At 43.6% G+C, this 20,377-nt stretch overlaps 1 protein-coding gene across 2 annotated transcripts in view; it reads left to right on the top strand.

Moving 5' to 3' along the window:
• The window catches only part of TIMM44 (translocase of inner mitochondrial membrane 44), a 311,940-nt gene that overhangs the window by 170,996 nt on the left and 120,567 nt on the right, over positions 1–20,377 (top strand). For both annotated transcript variants that reach the window (XM_044306675.1, XM_044306666.1), the window contains one exon: positions 9,249–9,388. In XM_044306675.1, the coding sequence (XP_044162610.1) occupies positions 9,249–9,388 (140 nt within the window). The remainder of the gene's footprint in view (positions 1–9,248; positions 9,389–20,377) is intronic.

The following is a 20,377-nucleotide window of genomic DNA, read 5'->3' as shown; positions in this document are numbered from 1 at the left end:
TGACTAGCGATTTGTAAAGTGGTAGGACTGTTCTCATCACGGGCATCTATGTCCCTTTTGATGCAACCCATTATCTTATTGGCCTTGGCAGCAGCTGCCTGACACTTGTTTTTGCAGCTTAGTTTGCTGTTTATTAAAATTCCTAGATCCTTTTCCATGTCAGTGTTACCGAGTGTTTTACCATTTAGTATGTACGGGTGACTTGCATTATTGCTTCCCATTTGCATAACTTTACATTTGTCAGTGTTAAACCTCGTCTGCCACTTCTCTGCCCAAGCCTCCAATCTATCCAGATCCCTCTGTAGTAGTATACTGTCCTCTTCAGTGTTAATTACTTTACACAGTTTAGTGTAATCTGCGAACATTGATTCTTTACTATGCAAGCCTTCTACAAGATCATTAAAGGGAGTCGGTCACCTCCATATGGTCATATACAGTGGTTACATGGCTCTGTAGCACATCTATACAGGATTGTAACGGTACCTTTGTTCTTTTCTTTAGACTTGCACCAGCAGGAAAAACGACGTTTAATTCATATGCAAATGATCCATCGCAAGTGCCTAGGGGCGGCGTCAGTGTGTTGGTGCCCAGGCTGCTCTGCCTTCTTTTCACTTTACCCCTCCCCAGTCTCTGCCTTTGCACTATCTATGAGGCAAGAGACTTGGAGGGCGGGCAAAGGCAGAGACTGGGGAGGAGTAAAGTGAAAAGAAGGCAGAGCAGCCTGAGCACCAATACACTGAACACCGCCCCTGGGCACTTGCGAGTGCTCATTTGCATATGAATTAAGCTTCGTTTTTCCTGCTTGTGCAAGTCTAAAGAAAAGAACAAAGGTACCATTACAATCCTGTGTAGGTGTGCTACAGAGCCATGTAAGCACTGTATATGGCCATATGGAGGTGACAGACTCCCTTTAATAAATGTATTGAAGAGAATGGGGCCCAATACTGACCCCTGAGGTACCCTACTAGTGACAGTGACCCAATCTGAGTGTGTACCGTTAATAACCACCCTGTTTTCTATCATTGAGCCAGTTACTTACCCACATACAGATGTTTTCTCCCAGTCCGAGCATTCTCATTTTATATACTAACCTTTTATGCGGTACAGTGTCAAATGCTTTGGAGAAGTCCAGATATACGACATCCATTGATTTGCCACTGTCAAGTCTAGAACTTACCTGCTCATAGAAACTGATTAAATTTAGTTTGGCATGACCGATCCCTCACGAAGCCATGCTGATATAGCGTTATTTGCCTATTTCCGTTGAGATGCTCTTAGATAACATCTCTCAGAAAACCTTCAAACAGTTTACCCACAACAGATGTTAAACTTACCGGCCTATAGTTTCCAGGCTCAGTTTTTTTACCCTTTTTGAATATTGGCACCACATTTGCCATGCGCCAATCCTGTGGGACATTTCCTGTCAGTATAGAGTCCACAAATATCAGAAATAATGGTCTGGCTATGACATTGCTTAATTCCCTTAGGATACGGGGGTGTATGCCACCCGGTCCTGGCGATTTTGTCTATTTTAATCTTTTACTTCTTCCTGGGTCAGACAGGACACTTTTAATGGGGAATTTATTTTTACATTCTGCATGTCAACATTGTAAAAAAAATATATATTTAACAGCTTTGCTTTCTCCTCGTCGCTCTCTGCAACTCCCCCCTCATTACTCTTTAACCACCTCCCGACCGCCGTACGCGTATATGCGATCACCCATATACACTCCCTGATCACCCCCTGTCATTTATCACCCCCCTGTCATTGATCACCCCCCTGTAAGGCTCCATTCAGACGTCCGCATGATTTTTACGGATTTTACGTATCCATGGATCCGTAAAAATCATGCGGACGTCTGAATGGAGCCTTACAGGGGGGTGATCAATGACAGGCGGGTGATCACCCATATACACTCCCTGATCACCCCCTGTCATTGATCACCGCCCTGTCAGGCTCCATTCAGACGTCCGCATGATTTTTACGGATCCTATCCATGGATCCGTAAAAATCATGCAGACGTCTGAATGGAGCCTTACAGGGGGGTGATCAATGACAGGCGGGTGATCACCCATATACACTCCCTGATCACCCCCCCCTGTCATTGATCACCCCCCCTGTCATTGATCACCCCCCTGTAAGGCTCCATTCAGACGTCCGCATGATTTTTACGGATCCGATCCATGTATCCATGGATCCGTAAAAATCATGCGGACGTCTGAATGGAGCCTTACAGGGGGGTGATCAATGACAGGCGGGTGATCACCCATATACACTCCCTGATCACCCCCTGTCATTGATCACCTCCCTGTCAGGCTCCATTCAGACGTCCGCATGATTTTTACGGATCCGATCCATGTATCCATGGATCCGTAAAAATCATGCGGACGTCTGAATGGAGCCTTACAGGGGGGGTGATCAGTGACAGGGGGGTGATCACCCTGATTACCCTGATCACCCCCTGTCATTGATAACCCCCCTGTAAGGCTCCATTCAGACGTCCGCATGCGTTCTGTGGATCCGATCCATGTATGGATCCGTAAAAATCATGCGGACGTCTGAATGGAGCCTTACAGGGGGGGTGATCAGTGACAGGGGGGTGATCACCCTGATTACCCTGATCACCCCCTCACATTGATAACCCCCCTGTAAGGCTCCATTCAGACGTCCGCATGCGTTCTGTGGATCCGATCCATGTATCCATGGATCCGTAAAAATCATGCGGATGTCTGAATGGAGCATTACAGGGGGGGTGATCAATGACAGGGGGGTGATCAGGGAGTCTATATGGGTGATCACCCCCCTGTCATTGATCACCCCCCTGTCATTGATCACTCCCCCCCTGGTAAGGCTCCATTCAGCCATTTTTTTTGGCACAAGTTAGCGGACATTTTTTGTTTGTTTTTGTTTTTTCTTACAAAGTCTCATATTCCACTAACTTGTGTCAAAAAATAAAATCTCACATGGACGTACCATACCCCTTACGGAATCCAAATGCGTAAATATTTTTAGACATTTATATTCCAGACTGCTCACGCTTTAGGGCCCCTAAAAAGCCAGGGCAGTATAAATACCCCACATGTGACCCCATTTCGGAAAGAAGACACCCCAAGGTATTCCGTGAGGGGCATATTGAGTCCATGAAAGATTGAAATTTTTGTCCTAAGTTAGCGGAAAGTGAGACTTTGTGAGAAAAAAAACTAAAAAAAATCAATATCCGCTAACTTATGCAAAAAAAAAAAAAATTCTAGGCTCGCCATGCCCCTCATTGAATACCTCGGGGTGTCTTCTTTCCAAAGTGGGGTCACATGTGGGGTATTTATATTGCCCTGGCTTTTTAGGGGCCCGAAAGTGTGAGAAGAAGTCTGGGATCCAAATGTCTAAAAATGCCCTCCTAAAAGGAATTTGGGCCCCTTTGCGCATCTAGGCTGCAAAAAAGTGTCACACATGTGGTATCGCTGTACTCAGGAGAAGTTGGGGAATGTGTTTTGGGGTGTCATTTTACATATACCCATGCTGGGTGAGAAAAATATCTTGGTCAAATGCCAACTTTGTATAAAAAAATGGGAAAAGTTGTCTTTTGCCAAGATATTTCTCTCACCCAGCATGGGTATATGTAAAATGACAGCCCAAAACACATTGCCCAACTTCTCCTGAGTACGGCGATACCAGATGTGTGACACTTTTTTGATGCCAAGGTGGGCAAAGGGGCACATATTCCAAAGTGCACCTTTCGGATTTCACCGGTCATTTTTTACACATTTTGATTTCAAGGTACTTCTTACACATTTGGGCCCCTAAATTGCCAGGGCAGTATAACTACGCCACAAGTGACCCCATTTTGGAAAGAAGACACCCCAAGGTATTCCGTGGGGGCACGGCGAGTTCCTAGAATTTTTTATTTTTTGTCGCAAGTTAGTGGAATATGAGACTTTGTAAGGAAAAAAGAGAAAAAAAAAAAATCATCATTTTCCGCTAACTTGTGACAAAAAATAAAAAATTCTAGGAACTCGCAGTGCCCCTCACGGAATACCTTAGGGTGTCTTCTTTCCAAAATGGGGTCACTTGTGGCGTAGTTATACTGCCCTGGCAATTTAGGGGCCCAAATGTGTGAGAAGAACTTTGCAATCAAAATGTGTAAAAAAAATGCCCTGCAAAATCCGAAAGGTGCACTTTGGAATATGTGCCCCTTTGCCCACCTTGGCAGCAAAAAAGTGTGACACATCTGGTATCGCCGTACTCAGGAGAAGTTGGGGAATGTGTTTTGGGGTGTCATTTTACATATACCCATGCTGGGTGAGAAAAATATCTTGGTCAAATGCCAACTTTGTATAAAAAAATGGGAAAAGTTGTCTTTTGCCAAGATATTTCTCTCACCCAGCATGGGTATATGTAAAATGACACCCCAAAACACATTCCCCAACTTCTCCTGAGTACAGCGATACCACATGTGTGACACTTTTTTGCTGCCAAGGTGGGCAAAGGGGCGCATATTCCAAAGTGCACCTTTCGGATTTCACCGGTCATTTCTTACACATTTTGATTGCAAAGTTCTTCTCACACATTTGGGCCCCTAAATTGCCAGGGCAGTATAACTACCCCACAAGTGACCCCATTTTGGAAAGAAGACACCCCAAGGTATTCTGTGAGGGGCATGGTGAGTTCCTAGAATTTTTTAATTTTTGTCGCAAGTTAGTGGAATATGAGACTTTGTAAGAAAAAAAATAAAAAAAAATCATCATTTTCCGCTAACTTGTGACAAAAAATAAAAAGTTCTATGAACTCACTATGCCCATCAGCGAATACCTTAGGGTGTCTACTTTCCGAAATGGGGTCATTTGTGGGGTAGTTATACTGTTTGGGCATTGTAGAACCTCAGGAAACATGACAGGTGCTCAGAAAATCAGAGCCGTTTCAAAAAGCGGAAATTCACATTTTTGTACCATAGTTTGTAAACGCTATAACTTTTACCCAAACCATTTTTTTTTTTGCCCAAACATTTTTTTTTTTTATCAAAGACATGTAGAACTATAAATTTAGCGAAAAATTTATATATGGATGTCGTTTTTTTTGCAAAATTTCACAGCTGAAAGTGAAAAATGTCATTTTTTTGCAAAAAAATCGTTACATTTTGATTTAATAACAAAAAAAGTAAAAATGTCAGCAGCAATAAAATACCACCAAATGAAAGCTCCATTAGTGAGAAGAAAAGGAGGTAAAATTCATTTGGGTGGTAAGTTGCATGACCGAGCGATAAACGGTGAAAGTAGTGTAGTGCCGAAGTGTAAAAAGTGGCCTGGTCATGAAGGGGGTTTCACCTAGCGGGGCTGAAGTGGTTAAAGGGCCGACACCTTCAGATTTATACTTTTTAACATTTATAAAATTGAAGAACATTTTAGGGTTAGTTTTACTCTTTGGCAATTAATCTCTCGGTCTCTAGTATGGCCACTTTTGTTTTTTACATGTTCTATTTTTTTCCTCTTAGTTTTTCAGTGCTTCCGTGCTACCCTCCTGTTTTTAGTGATTTATATGCTTTCTTTTTGTTTATTGCTTTCTATACAGTTCTATTTATCCACATTGGTTTCTTTTTATTCCTTAACCTTTTATTCCTATACGGTATGTACCCCTCACAATGAGATTTTAGGATGCTTTTAAAGATATCCCATTTTGTGGCTGTATCTTTTTTTTTTTTTTTTTTGGAGGACTTTGTTCCAGTTAGTTAGGCCTATGGCCTCGCTTAGTTGGCTAAATTTAGCCTTTTTGAAGTTTGGTATTTTTGTTCCTCCCTGTAGAAAGGCTCTCTTGAATGATAATTGGAAGGTTATTACTTTATGGTCACTATTTCCCAGGTGTCCCCCAACCTGCACGTCTGTTCTGTCAGGCCTATTTGTTAATACCAAGTCCAGTATGGCCGCCCCTCTAGTCGGGTCCTGAACCAGTTGGGAGAGGTAATTGTCTTTGGTTATTGCCAAGAACCTGTTTCCTTTATGAGATATACAAGTTTGTTTCCCAGTCTATATCTGGGTAGTTGAAGTCCCCCATAATAACCACCTCATTATGATTTGCCTCCTCGTCTATCTCGTTTAGTAGTAGATTTTCTGTGGACTTTGGTATTTAAGTGGTTTATAGTAAACTCCTATTAGTATTTTATTATTGTTTTTAGCTCCATGTATCTTTACCCACAGTGACTCCACATGTTCATGTCCCTCACTTATATCTTCACAGAGTGTGGGCTTTAGACAAGACTTTACATAAAGGCAGACCCCCTACTCCTCTTCGGTTTTGATGATCCTTTCTAAACACACAGTAACCTTGTACATCAACTGCCCAGTCATAGCGATCATCCAGCCATCTCTCAGTTATTCCCACTATGTCATAGTCCTCCTCACACATCACTAATTCCAGCTCCCTAGTTTTATTAGTCAGGCTTCTGGCATTAGTATACATACAATTAAGAGGTTTATGTATATTTTTTACCCTACACCTTTCCTTCTGATCTGTTCTAGCCCCTCCTTCCATTCCTCCCCCATTCCCTCTACCTTGCCTCTATCTGCCCTATCTTCCCCTCCTATAATGTAATTTCCCTCCCCCCCAGTCCCTAGTTTAAACACTCCTCCAACCTTCTAGGCATCTTTCTCCCCAACACAGCTGCCCCTTCCCCATTGAGGTGCAGCCTGTCCCTACGATAGAACCTGTAGCCGATAGAGAAGTCGGCCCAGTTCTCCAGGAACGCAAACCCCTCCTTCCTCCTACACCAGTTCTTGAGACACATGTTAATCTCCCTAATCTCCTGCTGCCTTTCTTGTGTGGCCCATGGTACAGGCAGCATTTCGGAGAATACTTCCTTTGAGGTTCTTGCCCTAAGCGTTTGACCTAAATCCCTGAAATCATTTTTAAAGGGAGTCTGTTACCTCCATTTGGCTATATACAGTGCTTACATGGCTCTGTAGCACACCTATACAGGATTGTAACAGAACCTTTGTCTTTGTCTTTAGGCTTGCACCAGCAGGAAAAATAAAGTTTAATTCATATGCAAATGGAATTCGCAATTGCCCAGGGGCGGTGTTCAGTGTGTAGGTGCCCAGGCTGCTCTGCCTTCTTTTCACTTTACTCCTCCCCAGCCTCTGCCTTTGCCCGCCCTCCAAGTCTCTTGCCTCATCGATATGTCTGGACTTGGAGGGCGGGCAAAGGCAGAGACTGGGGAGGAGTAAAGTGAAAAGAAGGCAGAGCAGCCTGGGCACTTGCGAGTTCTCATTTGCATATGAATTAAACTTCGTTTTTCCTGCTGGTGCAAGTCTAAAGACAAAGGTACCGTTAAAATCCTGTATAGGTGTGCTACAGAGCCATGTAAGCACTGTATATGGCCATATGGAGGTGACAGACTCCCTTTAAGGACTCTCCACCTACCTCTAACTTTGTTATTGGTTCCGATATGGACCATGACCGCTGGATCTTTTCCAGCCCCTCCCAGTAATCTGTCAACCCAACCCAATCTGTGATTAAATAAATCTTTCTAATGTACTGTATAAGTGGTGGCATTTAAAACCCAACTATTACAGAAAAAGGAAGCCTTCACTGAAAAAAGTTAAATTAGTTGGCCACTTTCTGGCTATTTGTGATCAATGTGTATGTAAGATAATTATATGGCACTTACGACTATAACCTTTGTTAGTATTCTGTAGTGTTTGCTATATTTCATAAGCCATTCTCCCTTGTAAGGCAAATCTTCTGTACTGTTTTCATAAAGAGGTCTGTCCATAAAACCATACACATCACTCAGTCTCCCCTATTCATACACAATACGCCTGCACTAAATTCCCAACACTGCAAGGGCAGATGGCAGAGTATTTGAATGGAGGTGACTGTGATGTGCCTGGTCACATAACCCTCCATCAGCAGCCACTTTAAGGACAAGACCTCTGTATGGACAGCACAAAAGACTTGGCAAACAAGGGGGTATACGTTATGACATAAAGAAAATGGTGCAAAGTTTCAACAAAGGCTATATTAGTAAATGCTGTATAATTGTCTTACATACACATTGATCCACAATAGCCAGAAATAGGCCAATCCCTTTAAGTTGAAGAGACAACTTCTGAATGTTTAGTCCCAAGCAGAGTATCAAAGAAAAAATAGTTCTGGCTAGTAGAAATGGGCAAAAGAACACATCACTTATACAGAATGGTTAGAGAAAATAATTTTTGGATTTTAATTTGAGAGATGTGGTTGATGGAAGGGGAATGTTTTGAGTGTGAAGTGTAGAACAAATTAATGCAGAGGGTTTGGTTTGATGCTGGTGGAATGGCTGAAGTGGAATGTTTGCACAGAGTAAAAGGACTTTTAAATAAGGAAGGCTATCATACTGTTTCTATCAGCATGCTGTTTGGGTGCAGCCAATATCATCTTGCCTTAAGGGGTATTCCCATCACAGATATTGGGGGCATATCGCTAGGATATGCCCCCAATGTCTGATAGGTGCGGGTCTCACCTCTGGAACACGCACCTACAATGAGAACGGAGTGGGGAAATAAACGGAGTGCGCACTGCGCGTGCGCATCCGCACTCCATTCATTTCTATGGGGCTGCCGAAAATAGCCGAGATAAAAGGGAGCAGGGGCCGCACGTGCGCGGTGCGCTCCTATTCTCTTCTATGGGAGCAGCGCTTGGTGGTGCTCCCTTTTGGTGCAGCCACAGTTCTCCCTGCTACGTTCTCGTTGTAGGTGCGGTTCCACCTATCAGACAATGGGGGCATATCCTAGCGATATGCCCCCCTTGTCTGTGATGGGAATACACCTTTAAGACAATACAAGGACTTCTTTGAAGAAGCAGTGAGCTGGTATTTTTGTCTGTAATGGACTGGACAGAGAAAATACAAGATACCGATCATGCTGTGCTTTGGTCACAGTAACTTGACCAACTGGTACAATGAAATGCCCTAGAAGCCTGCTTGTGGGAGGAGTGTCAGGAAACATTAGGGGAACACATTAACTATTAGAATCCTAAAAGTCTATAAGGCCAAGAGGCGCTTGATGATGCTACTTATTTTGTATAGTGTTAGCATAAACTTCATTGTGTGATTTATAGCTTGCACTGTTGCATAGTGCTAAATAAATCTTTTAGGTACCTGGGACTTTAGTTCTGTTTCCCACTGGTTACTGGTCAGTTGGTCTATTGAGATGCTATAGCCTTTTTATTACTTTTATCATGTTCACCTATTGCTTTCTACCTTGTATATTTATTTTTCTAGGGTGTAGAAACTGTGAAGAAGGAGATTGATGAAAGTATCTTAGCCCAGACTGGTCCATATAGGCCACCATCTAGGCTGAGAAAGAGGAGTGAATTTTCAGGAGAGAAAATGAGTGAAGAAAAGATATTTGAGCCTAACGAGTGAGTAATTGACTGTACTGTATATCAGCAGATACTTGTGCAATTGGTGCTTTCGGCTTAGGAAAACTTGTATGAACGTAAAACCTCTCACGTTTATTCAGCAACCTGATAAAAATTGCTGTGCAACGCAAATGGGCTTCTCGGTCAGTTTTTATTAGCTGTAATGTCCTATTTTATCATATAGCTGGTATTACATGTTTTCCTCTGTTAAAGAAAACTTGTCACCATGAAAATCAATGTAAGCTGCAGGCAACAAGTCATAGAGCAGGAGAAGCTGAGCAGATTAATATATAGTTCTATGGGGAATTATTTAGCAAAACCTGTAATTTATACATTAAAGCTCTGCTCTTTCTGAGCTCAGTAGCCATGTAGGCCAAGCATGGCCAACCTACGGCTCTCCAGCTATTGTAAAATGACAACTCCCACCATGCCCTGTTGTAGGCTGTTAGCTTTAGGTCTCTTTCACACGACCATATGGCTTTTTCAGTATTTTGCAGTCCGTTTTTCACGGATCGGTTGTTCCGTTTTTTGTTTCCATTCCGTTTTTCCGTATGGCATATACAGTATACAGTAATTACATAGAATAAATTGGGCTGGGCATACAATTTTCAATGGATGGTTCCGCAAAAATGGAACGGATACGGAAGACATACGGATGCATTACCGTATGTATATAGTCTGTACCGAGTATGCCTTGTTATATTTAGTTTAAGATTTAACTTTTATTTATATTAATAAAATAAATGAGACTGTGGAGTAAGATGAACTCCTGCGCTATTTAGGGACGGAGGATGGGGTCTGGATAGATAGAAATATGCCTGCTAATGTTCCTGTGGGGGGCGTATTGTATATATTGGGGATGAGCCTGATCAAAATTTTATTGCAGTCGGGCACAATAGATGGGTATGGAGGTAAACTGGATTTATTTGTTTGTGTGTGTATGTGTATATATGTATATGTGTGTGTGTGTGTGTGTGTGTGTGTGTACAGGGAGTGCAGAATTATTAGGCAAGTTGTATTTTTGAGGATTGATTTTATTATTGAACAACAACCATGTTCTCAATGAACCCAAAAAACTCATTAATATCAAAGCTGAATATTTTTGGAAGTAGTTTTTAGTTTGTTTTTTGTTTTAGCTATTTTAGGGGGATATCTGTGTGTGCAGGTGACTATTACTGTGCATAATTATTAGGCAACTTAACAAAAAACAAATATATACCCATTTCAATTATTTATTTATACCAGTGAAACCAATATAACATCTCAACATTCACAAATATACATTTCTGACATTCAAAAACAAAACAAAAACAAATCAGTGACCAATATAGCCACCTTTCTTTGCAAGGACACTCAGAAGCCTGCCATCCATGGATTCTGTCAGTGTTTTGATCTGTTCACCATCAACATTGCATGCAGCAGCAACCACAGCCTCCCAGACACTGTTCAGAGAGGTGGACTGTTTTCCCTCCTTGTAAATCTTACATTTGATGATGGACGACAGGTTCTCAATGGGGTTCAGATCAGGTGAACAAGGAGGCCATGTCATTAGATTTTCTTCTTTTATACCCTTTCTTGCCAGCCACGTTGTGGAGTACTTGGACGCGTGTGATGGAGCATTGTCCTGCATGAAAATCATGTTTTTCTTACCTTGCAGACTTCTTCCTGTACCACTGCTTGAAGAAGGTGTCTTCCAGAAACTGGCAGTAGGACTGGGAGTTGAGCTTGACTCCATCCTCAACCCAAAAAGGCCCCACAAGCTCATCTTTGATGATACCAGCCCAAACCAGTACTCCACCTCCACCTTGCTGGCGTCTGAGTCGGACTGGAGCTCTCTGCCCTTTACCAATCCAGCCATCTGGCCCATCAAGACTCACTCTCATTTCATCAGTCCATAAAACCTTAGAAAAATCAGTCTTGAGATATTTCTTGGCCCAGTCTTGACGTTTCAGCTTGTGTGTCTTGTTCAGTGGTGGTCGTCTTTCAGCCTTTCTTACCTTGGCCATGTCTCTGAGTATTGCACACCTTGTGCTTTTGGGCACTCCAGTGATGTTGCAGCTCTGAAATATGGCCAAACTGGTGGCAAGTGGCATCTTGGCAGCTGCACACTTGACTTTTCTCAGTTTATGGGCAGTTATTTTGCGCCTTGGTTTTTCCACACGCTTCTTGCGACCCTGTTGACTATTTTGAATGAAACGCTTGATTGTTCGATGATCACGCTTCAGAAGCTTTGCAATTTTAAGAGTGCTGCATCCCTCTGCAAGATATCTCACTATTTTTGACTTTTGTGAGCCTGTCAAGTCCTTCTTTTGACCCATTTTGCCAAAGGAAAGGAAGTTGCCTAATAATTATGCACACCTGATATATGGTGTTGATGTCATTAGACCACACCCCTTCTCATTACAGAGATGCACATCACCTAATATGCTTAATTGGTAGTAGGCTTTCGAGCCTCTACAGCTTGGAGTAAGACAACATGCATAAAGAGGATGATGTGGTCAAAATACTCATTTGCCTAATAATTCTGCACGTAGTGTATGTATGTGTGTGTGTGTGTGTATATATATATATATATATATATATATATATATATATATATATATATATATATATATAATTTTATGTATTTAACTTAATTGGTTAATTAAAGAGATATTATATGCCTTCCATATACATATACTACATATTTTGGCTACAGGAAAGGCTTGTAGGAAAGATATTCGTTTAATCCATTTGGTGTTACTGATTTCACTCTATAAATCCACCTTGTTTCTGCCCTCAAGATCCTTTTATCCCAGTCCCCTCCCCTCCTTGGCTTTGGGACCTGTTGGATACCTATGAATTTAAGGCAGGCGGTATTTCCACCATGGCAGAGATTAATATGCCGTGCCACTGATGTGTCCTTGTGGTTTTGAATATCATTGTAGTGGTCTCTAATCCGTTGCCTAAATTCTCCTTTTGTTTTGCCTACATAGTCAAGGGGGCAGGAGCATTGTGCTAAATACACTACACCCATGGTTAGACAATTCATATAGTCACGGATGGCATATTCTCTGCCTGTGTGTGAACATATGAAAGTCTTGGTTTTTATGTAAATGTGCCAGTAGGCTTTCTTGACAGCCAATTGCCAGGGTTAGTAGGATGCTGATAATGACTGTTGACCAGTCTGTCTTTGAGGCTTTTTCCCATCCTGTAGGTGATCAGGGGATATGGTCCTATTATGTCCTCCAGGTCTGGGTCCATTTTAAGGATATCCCAGTGCTTTAAAAGCACTTTTCTAACCTCCTGATGGGCATCATCAAAGGTCCCTATGATGCGGGTAGTCTTCGAGGGTATGGTAGAGTCCGGCCTCTCTTTCTTTGGTATGAGGAGCATATCTCTATTCTCCGAGCATGCTGCTTCATAGGCTACTCTCAGTATTCCATCGGGGTATCATCTTTCCCTGAATCTGTACCTTAGATCCCTTGCTGCACTTTTAAATTTACTCATGGTGGAACAATTGCGCCGGAGTCTAAGGTACTGACCTTTGGGTATGCCTTTACATAGGGCATATGGATGGGAGCTCTCCCAGTGGAGCAAGCTATTGGTAGCTGTCTTTTTTTCGATACACGCAGGTGATTATATTGTTATTATGGCCTCTTTCTATTAGCACATCTAGAAATGGTAGTGCGTCATAACTACATTCAGATGTAAATCTAAGACCCAGAGCATTGTCATTGATCATCTCCATAAATTCCGCGAAAGAGTCCGCAGTCCCTCTTCATAGTACGAAAATATAGTCTATGAACCTCAGCCACAGAACTGTCATATCTTGCCACTTGTCCATCCTCTCTGAGCCAATATCATTGGCTTCCCACCAGCCCAGGAGCAGATTAGCGTACGACGGCGCACAAGAACTGCCCATCGCCGTGCCCCTGAGCTGGTGGTAGTGCCTGTCGTCAAAGATAAAATAGTTCTTGGTGAGGCTGAAGTTCAATAGCTCGAGTATAAATTGATTATGTCGAGACTGTCTTTTGTCCCTCATAGATAGGTTGCTTTCCACTGCCTTAACCGCCTCCGGACCGGCTAACGCAGGATCGCGGTCCGGAGGCGGCTCTCCGAGGCAGAGTCACGCAGTAATGCGTCATCTCGCGAGATGCGAGATGAAGCGATTAGCCGGCCCGCACATGCGCATCGCGGGCCGGCAATAGGTAGAGGGGGGACGGGTCATCAGCTTGCCAGCCAATGATCGTGGCTGGCAAGCTGATGATTTAAAAAAAAAAAAACAATCCGAAGCCAGTTAACACATTATATTATTAAATATAATGTGTTAAATGGCTTCCCTGCTCCTCTGCTGGTCCTTTTGGTCGCTTGGTCTCAGCAGAGGAGCAGGAATCACAGTGAGTTGCACTACACACCACACACTTGGCAAGTGATCAGTGTAAACTGTCACTTTTATTTTTTTCACTGGTATTGACTGTTAGGTTTTAGGATAGTTTAGGCCCCTTGGTTAGGTAGTTTAGCGATCGGTTAGCGCCCAGCCCACCGCACCGCAGTCACTGATTCGCTGATTAGTGTATCACTAATCAGCATTTGTACTTTTATAGTATCTGTAAGTGATCAAAACTGATCACAGTCAGATCTATAATAGTATTAGTGTCACCTTAGCTCGCCCTCCACCCACAACGCAGTGTTTGCCCGGTCAGGCCTGATCGGTCGCCCACACGTGCGTTCACCCGCGCCACCGCAGTGACAAAAAATAATTTTTGGGGGATAACTGCACAATCACTTTAAAATCTGTTTTGATATTTATTATCAACCGCAGCGGCCTTCGGTACTTCGCTAGCCTCCCATTTGTAAGACAGGCTTGCTTTTTTTCTTGGGTAGTCTCAGGGAATACCCCTAAATTTAGTTGCCCAAATGTCAAACAAGGGGTATTTTTTTGAAGAGGCCTACAGGTTTCTGACCCAGTTGGATGAGGAATGGGAACCCTCATCTGTTGAATATAGCGGGTCTGAATACGAACCTGTAGAAAGCAGTGGCAGTCTGACTCAAAGTTCGGACGAGGAGGTTGAGGTCCCTGATAGCACCAGGCGTACCCGGCCCTGTGTCGCTAGACCACAGGTTGCGCAGGATCCGCTTAAAGGGCAGCAGAGTGGGGCTGGCGCTGTCGGATTACGTGGTGAGGCATACACCAGCAGCGCAGCCCTCCCTGGACCTAGTACCAGCACTGCCGTACAACCTGGTGAAGTGGCGAGCACCAGAAGGGCAGTTGAAGCTGGTACGGTGGCACGTGCAATAGTTACCCCGTCGCAGCCACCTCACAGACAGGCCCGTAGACCCCCTAGAATCCCTGAGGTGCTGGCAAATCCTGATTGGCAGTCCCCAACTTCAGCCGCACCATTAGTTCCCCCTTTCACCGCCCAGTCTGGAGTTTGGGTTGAGACAGCTCAGATCGGTTCGGCCCTGGGATTTTTTGAGCTGTTCTTGACTGTGGAGCTCTTGGACATAGTCGTGGCAGAAACAAACCGGTATGCCACACAATTTATAACCGCCAACCCGGGAAGCTATTATGCCCAGCCTTTCCGGTGGAAAGTTTCCGAAATTAAAACGTTTCTGGTCCTTCTCCTCAACATGGGTCTAACCAAAAAGCATGAATTGTGGTCATATTGGTCCACGAACCCAATTCATCACATGCCCATGTTCTCTGCTGCCATGTCCAGGGCACGATTTGAGGCCATCCTGCGTTTCCTGCACTTTAGCGACAACACCACCTCCCGTCCCAGAGGCCACCCAGCTTTTGACCGGCTCCACAAAATTCGGCCACAGGCTATACCCGCTAATTTTGTGTGAGGGTAAAGATCAGACCCTGGAGCCGGTTGGTTGCCCTGACTTCCTGGGGAGCAGTGGGAAGACAGTCTGGGATTTGGTGTCGCCCTTATTTGGCAAGGGGTACCATCTTTATGTGGACAATTTCTACACAAGTGTGGCCCTCTTCAGGCATTTGTTTCTAGAACAGATTGGCTGCTGTGGCACCGCGTGAGCTTCGCCCAACGGCTCGTTACCACCCGTCTTGCAAGGGGGGAGAGGGCTGCCTTGTGTAACGAAGAACTGCTCGCGGTGAAATGGAGAGACAAGCGTGACGTTTACATGCTCTCCTCCATTCACACAGACCCGACAATCCAAATTGAGCGAGCAACCCGTGTCATTGAAAAGCCCCTCTCAGTCCACGACTATAACCTTCACATGGGAGGGGTGGACTTCAATGACCAGATGTTGTCTCCGTATTTAGTTTCCCGACTCTGGTATAAGAAGGTGTCTGTATATTTAATTCAATTGGCTCTGTATAATAGTTTTTGTTCGCTACAGTAAGGCTGGGAGAACAGGATTCTTCCGCAAATTTCAGGAAGAAATCATCGAGAACCTCCTGTATCCAGGAGGTTCCGTGGCCCCATCCACCAGTGTAGTTAGCAGTCTACACGAGCGACATTTCCCCAATGTCGTTGCTGGTACCTCAACCCAACCGTCACCCCGAAAAGATGATGTGTCTGTAGCAGTAGTGGAATAAGGCGTGACACCCGCTATTTCTGTCCTGACTGCCCTGACCATCCTGCCCTATGCTTAGGGGAGTGTTTCCGGAAGTACCACACACAGGTACACCTAGCATAGGGATCACATCTCACCAGGACAGGCACACAGGGCTATTAGGGCCCATTCACACACAGCTGCTACAAACCTCTCCTTTCACCTGGGACAAAGTGCATAACGCACTTCGCCACATCTTTGGGCGATTTGCACATTGTCCCATGGGGAAGGAGAGGTTTGTCCTATAAAGGTAAAAAAAAAAAAAAAAGAAACCAGTAAGCAAAAAAGTTAACGTTCTGTTCAAAAGTGATTATAAAGTTAATAAAATTATTGTGTTGCGGCCTGGTTTTTTCTTTTGTTTTGTTTTTTTTTTACCATCCAGGTGGATCAACCGATCGACTAGCTGCAGCACTGATGTGCATTCTGACAGAAGCATTGCGCTGCTGTCAGATTACACACAAGTCGGTGTATGCGGCGCTGAAAGACGAGATTTCTCCTCTGCAGTAAAAGAGGCATATGAGCTGAGGAGGTGGCGGTGTTCATATGCTTTGGCAAACACTTTGTATATAAAAAAATAAAATAAAATCCCGGCAATGATTTATTCATCCACATCGATTGATGTGAATGGAGAAATCTGGTTTGCCAGGGCATACAAGCTAAGTGGGTATGGATGTTGGGCGGAGCTCCTATGTCCTGGCAGACGCCTTTCCCCCTCCTTTTTTTTTTTGCGGAGATTTTTTCATCCACATTGATCGATGCGAATGAAGAAATTTGTGCCATTCATTTTTTTTCTTTCAGCCCAGAGGCTGAACGAAAAAAAAAAATCTAATTACCCGTATGCTCAATAGTAGGAGTATAGCAGAAACTCCTAATGCTGGCCATACATGTAATGATTGCGGAGACCCTCAAATGCCAGGGCAGTACAAACACCCCACAAATGACCCCATTTTGGAAAGAAGACACCCCAAGGTATTCGCTGAGGGGCATATTGAGTCCATGAAAGATTTAAATTTTTGTCCCAAGTTAGCGGAAAGTGAGACTTTGTGAGAAAAATAAATAAATAAATAATAATTCTATGAACTCGCCAGGCCCCTCATTGAATACCTTGGGGTGCCTTCTTTCCAAAATGGAAATACTGCCCTGGCTTTTTAGGGGCCCTAAAGCGTGAGAAGAAGTCTGGGATCCAAATGTCTAAAAATGCCCTCCTAAAAGGAATTTGGGCACCTTTGCGCATCTAGGCGGCAAAAAAGTGTCACACATGTGGTATCGCCGTACTCAGGAGAAGTTGGGGAATGTGTTTTGGGGTGTCATTTTACATATACCCATGCTGGGTGAGATCATTATCTTGGTCAAATGCCACCTTTGTATTAAAAAAAGGGAAAAGTTGTCTTTTGCCAAGATATTTATCTCGCCCAGTATATGTAAAATGACACCCCAAAACACATTCCCCAACTTCTCCCGAGTACGGCGATACCACGTGTGTGACACTTTTTTGCCGCCTAGGTGGGCAACACATTCCAAAGAGCACCTTTTGGATTTCACAGGGCATTTTTTACAGATTTTGATTTCAAACTACTTCTTACGCATATGGGCCCCTAAAATGCCAGGGCAGTATAACTACCCCACAAGTGACCCTATTTTGGAAAGAAGACACCCCAAGGTATTCTGTGAGGGGCATGGAGAGTTCTTAGAATTTTTTATTTTTTGTCACAAGTTAGCGGAAAACGATGAATTTTTTAAATTTTTTTATTACAAAGTCTCATATTCCACTAACTTGCGACAAAAAATTCTAGGAACTCGCCATGCCCCTCACGGAATACCTTTGGGTGTCTTCTTTCCAAAATGGGGTCACTTGTGGGGTAGTTATACTGCCCTGGCATTTTAGGGGCCCAAATGCGTGTAAAGTAGTTTGCAATCAAAATGTGTAAAAAATGGCCTGTGAAATCCGAAAGGTGCTCTTTGGAATGTGAGCCCCTTTGCCCACCTAGGCTGCAAAAAAGTGTCACACATGTGGTATCGCCGTACTCAGGAGAAGTTGGGGAATGTGTTTTGGGGTGTCTTTTTGCATATACCCATGCTGGGTGAGATAAATATCTTGGTCAAATGCCAACTTTGTATAAAAAAAATGGGAAAAGTTGTCTTTTGCCGAAATATTTCTCTCAACCCGGAATGGGTATATGTAAAAAGACACCCCAAAACACATTGCCCTACTACTTCTGAGTACGGCGATACCAGATGTGTGACACTTTTTTGCAGCCTAGGTGGGCAAAGGGGCCCACATTCCAAAGAGCACCTTTTGGATTTCACAGGCCATTTTTTTTACAGATTTTGATTTCAAACTACTTCCCACATATTTGGGCCCCTAAAATGCCAGGGCAGTATAACTACCGCACAAATGACCCCATTTTGGAAAGAAGACACCCCAAGATATTTCATGATGGGCATAGTGAGTTCATGGAAGTTTTTATTTTTTGCCGCAAGTTAGTGGAATATGAGACTTTGTAAGAAAAAAAAAATCATCATTTTCCGCTAACTTGTGACAAAAAATAAAAATCAGCGAATACCTTAGGGTGTCTACTTTCCGAAATGGGGTCATTTGTGGGGGTTTTCTACTGTCTGGGCATTGTAGAACCTCAGGAAACATGACAGGTGCTCAGAAAGTAGTTTGTAAATGCTATAACTTTTACCAAAACTTATTTTTTTATCAAAGACATGTAGAACAATAAATTTAGCAAAAAATTTATATATGGATGTCGTTTTTAAAAAAAAAATTACAACTGAAAGTGAAAAATGGCATTTTGTTGCAAAAATTTTGTTACATTTCAATTAATAACAAAAAAAAAGTGAAAATATCAGCAGCAATGAAATGCCACCAAATGAAAGCTCTATTAGTGAGAAGAAAAGGAGGTAAAATTCATTTGGGTGGTAAGTTGCATGACCGAGCAATAAACTGTGAAAGTAGTGTAGTGCAGAAGTGTAAAAAGTGGCCTGGTCATTAAGGGTGTTTCAGCTAGGGGGGTTGAAGTGGTTAAAGGGATTCTGTCACCTCTTTTTATTTATTTTAAGCTGGCACCATCGCTATGTTGACTAAAGTAGCTTATTTCCAAGACTCTTCTTTTCACTTTATTTCGTTTAGTAGTTTTGATGTAAAAGCGATTTTTATGTTTTGCTAATTAGGGTCCAAGGTGCCCAGAGGGGCGTTTTTTTTTCACTCTCCGATGCCCAGCGACGCCCCCCTGCAGTGCCCAGTGACGCCTCCTGATCATCAAATAACCTCCCACAGCCCGGCAAACGGTTCCGCCCGTCCCCACGTCATAGTGTACCTTATAGAAATGCCCCGTCCTTCTTCCTGTCTGCGGCCAGAAAACTCGCGCAGGCGCAGTACCGCCTGCGTGATCATCAACCTCCTGAGGGCAACAGCCTCAAAAGTCTCACTGGGCATGCGCAGAGCCCAGTGATGTGGCCTGAGCGCTGTTGCCCTCAGGACGTTGATGATCGTGCAGGCCGCAGGCGGTACTGCGCCTGCGCGAGTTTTCTGGCCGCAGACAGGAAGAAGGACGGGGCATTTCTATAAGGTACACTATGACGTGGGGACGGGCGGAACCGTTTGCCGGGCTGTGGGAGGTTATTTGATGATCAGGAGGCGTCACTGGGCACTGCAGGGGGGCGTCGCTGGGCACCGAAGAGTGAAAAAAACGCCCCTCTGGGCATCTTGGACCCTAATTAGCATAACATAAACATTGCTTTTACATCAAAACTACTAAACGAAATAAAGTTAAGAGAAGAGTCTTGGAAATAAGCTACTTTAGTCAACATGGCGATGGTGCCAGCTTAAAATTGTAAAAGGAGGTGACATAATCCCTTTAAGGCAGTGGAAAGCTACCTATCTATGAGGGACAAAAGACGGTCTTGACATAATCAATTTATACTCGAGCTATTGAACTTCAGCCTCACCAAGAACTATTTTATCTTTGACGACAGTCACTACCACCAGCTCAGGGGCACGGCGATGGGCAGTTCTTGTGTGCCGTCGTACGCAAATCTGCTGGTGGGATGCCAATGATATTGGCTCAGAGAGGATGGGCAAGTGGCAAGATATGATAGTTCTGTGGCTGAGGTTCATAGACAATATTTTCGTACTATGGAGAGGGACTGCGGACTGACAATGCTCTGGGTCTTAGATTTACATCTGAATGTAGTTATGACTCCCTACCATTTCTAGATGTGCTAATAGAAAGAGGCCCTAATAATATAATCACCTCCGTGTATCAAAAAAAGACAGCTACCAATAGCTTGCTCTGCTGGGAGAGCTCTCATCCATATGCCCTACGTAAAGGCATACCCAAAGGTCAGTACCTTAGACTCCGGCGCAATTGTTCCACCATGAGTAAATTTAAAAGTGCAGCAAGGGATTTAAGGTACAGA

Source organism: Bufo gargarizans, chromosome 1 (genome assembly GCF_014858855.1).
Source record: "Bufo gargarizans isolate SCDJY-AF-19 chromosome 1, ASM1485885v1, whole genome shotgun sequence".
NCBI classification, from domain to species: domain Eukaryota; kingdom Metazoa; phylum Chordata; class Amphibia; order Anura; family Bufonidae; genus Bufo; species Bufo gargarizans.
Note: the sequence above shows the minus strand (reverse complement) of the source record. Positions and strands in the feature narration are given on the sequence as shown.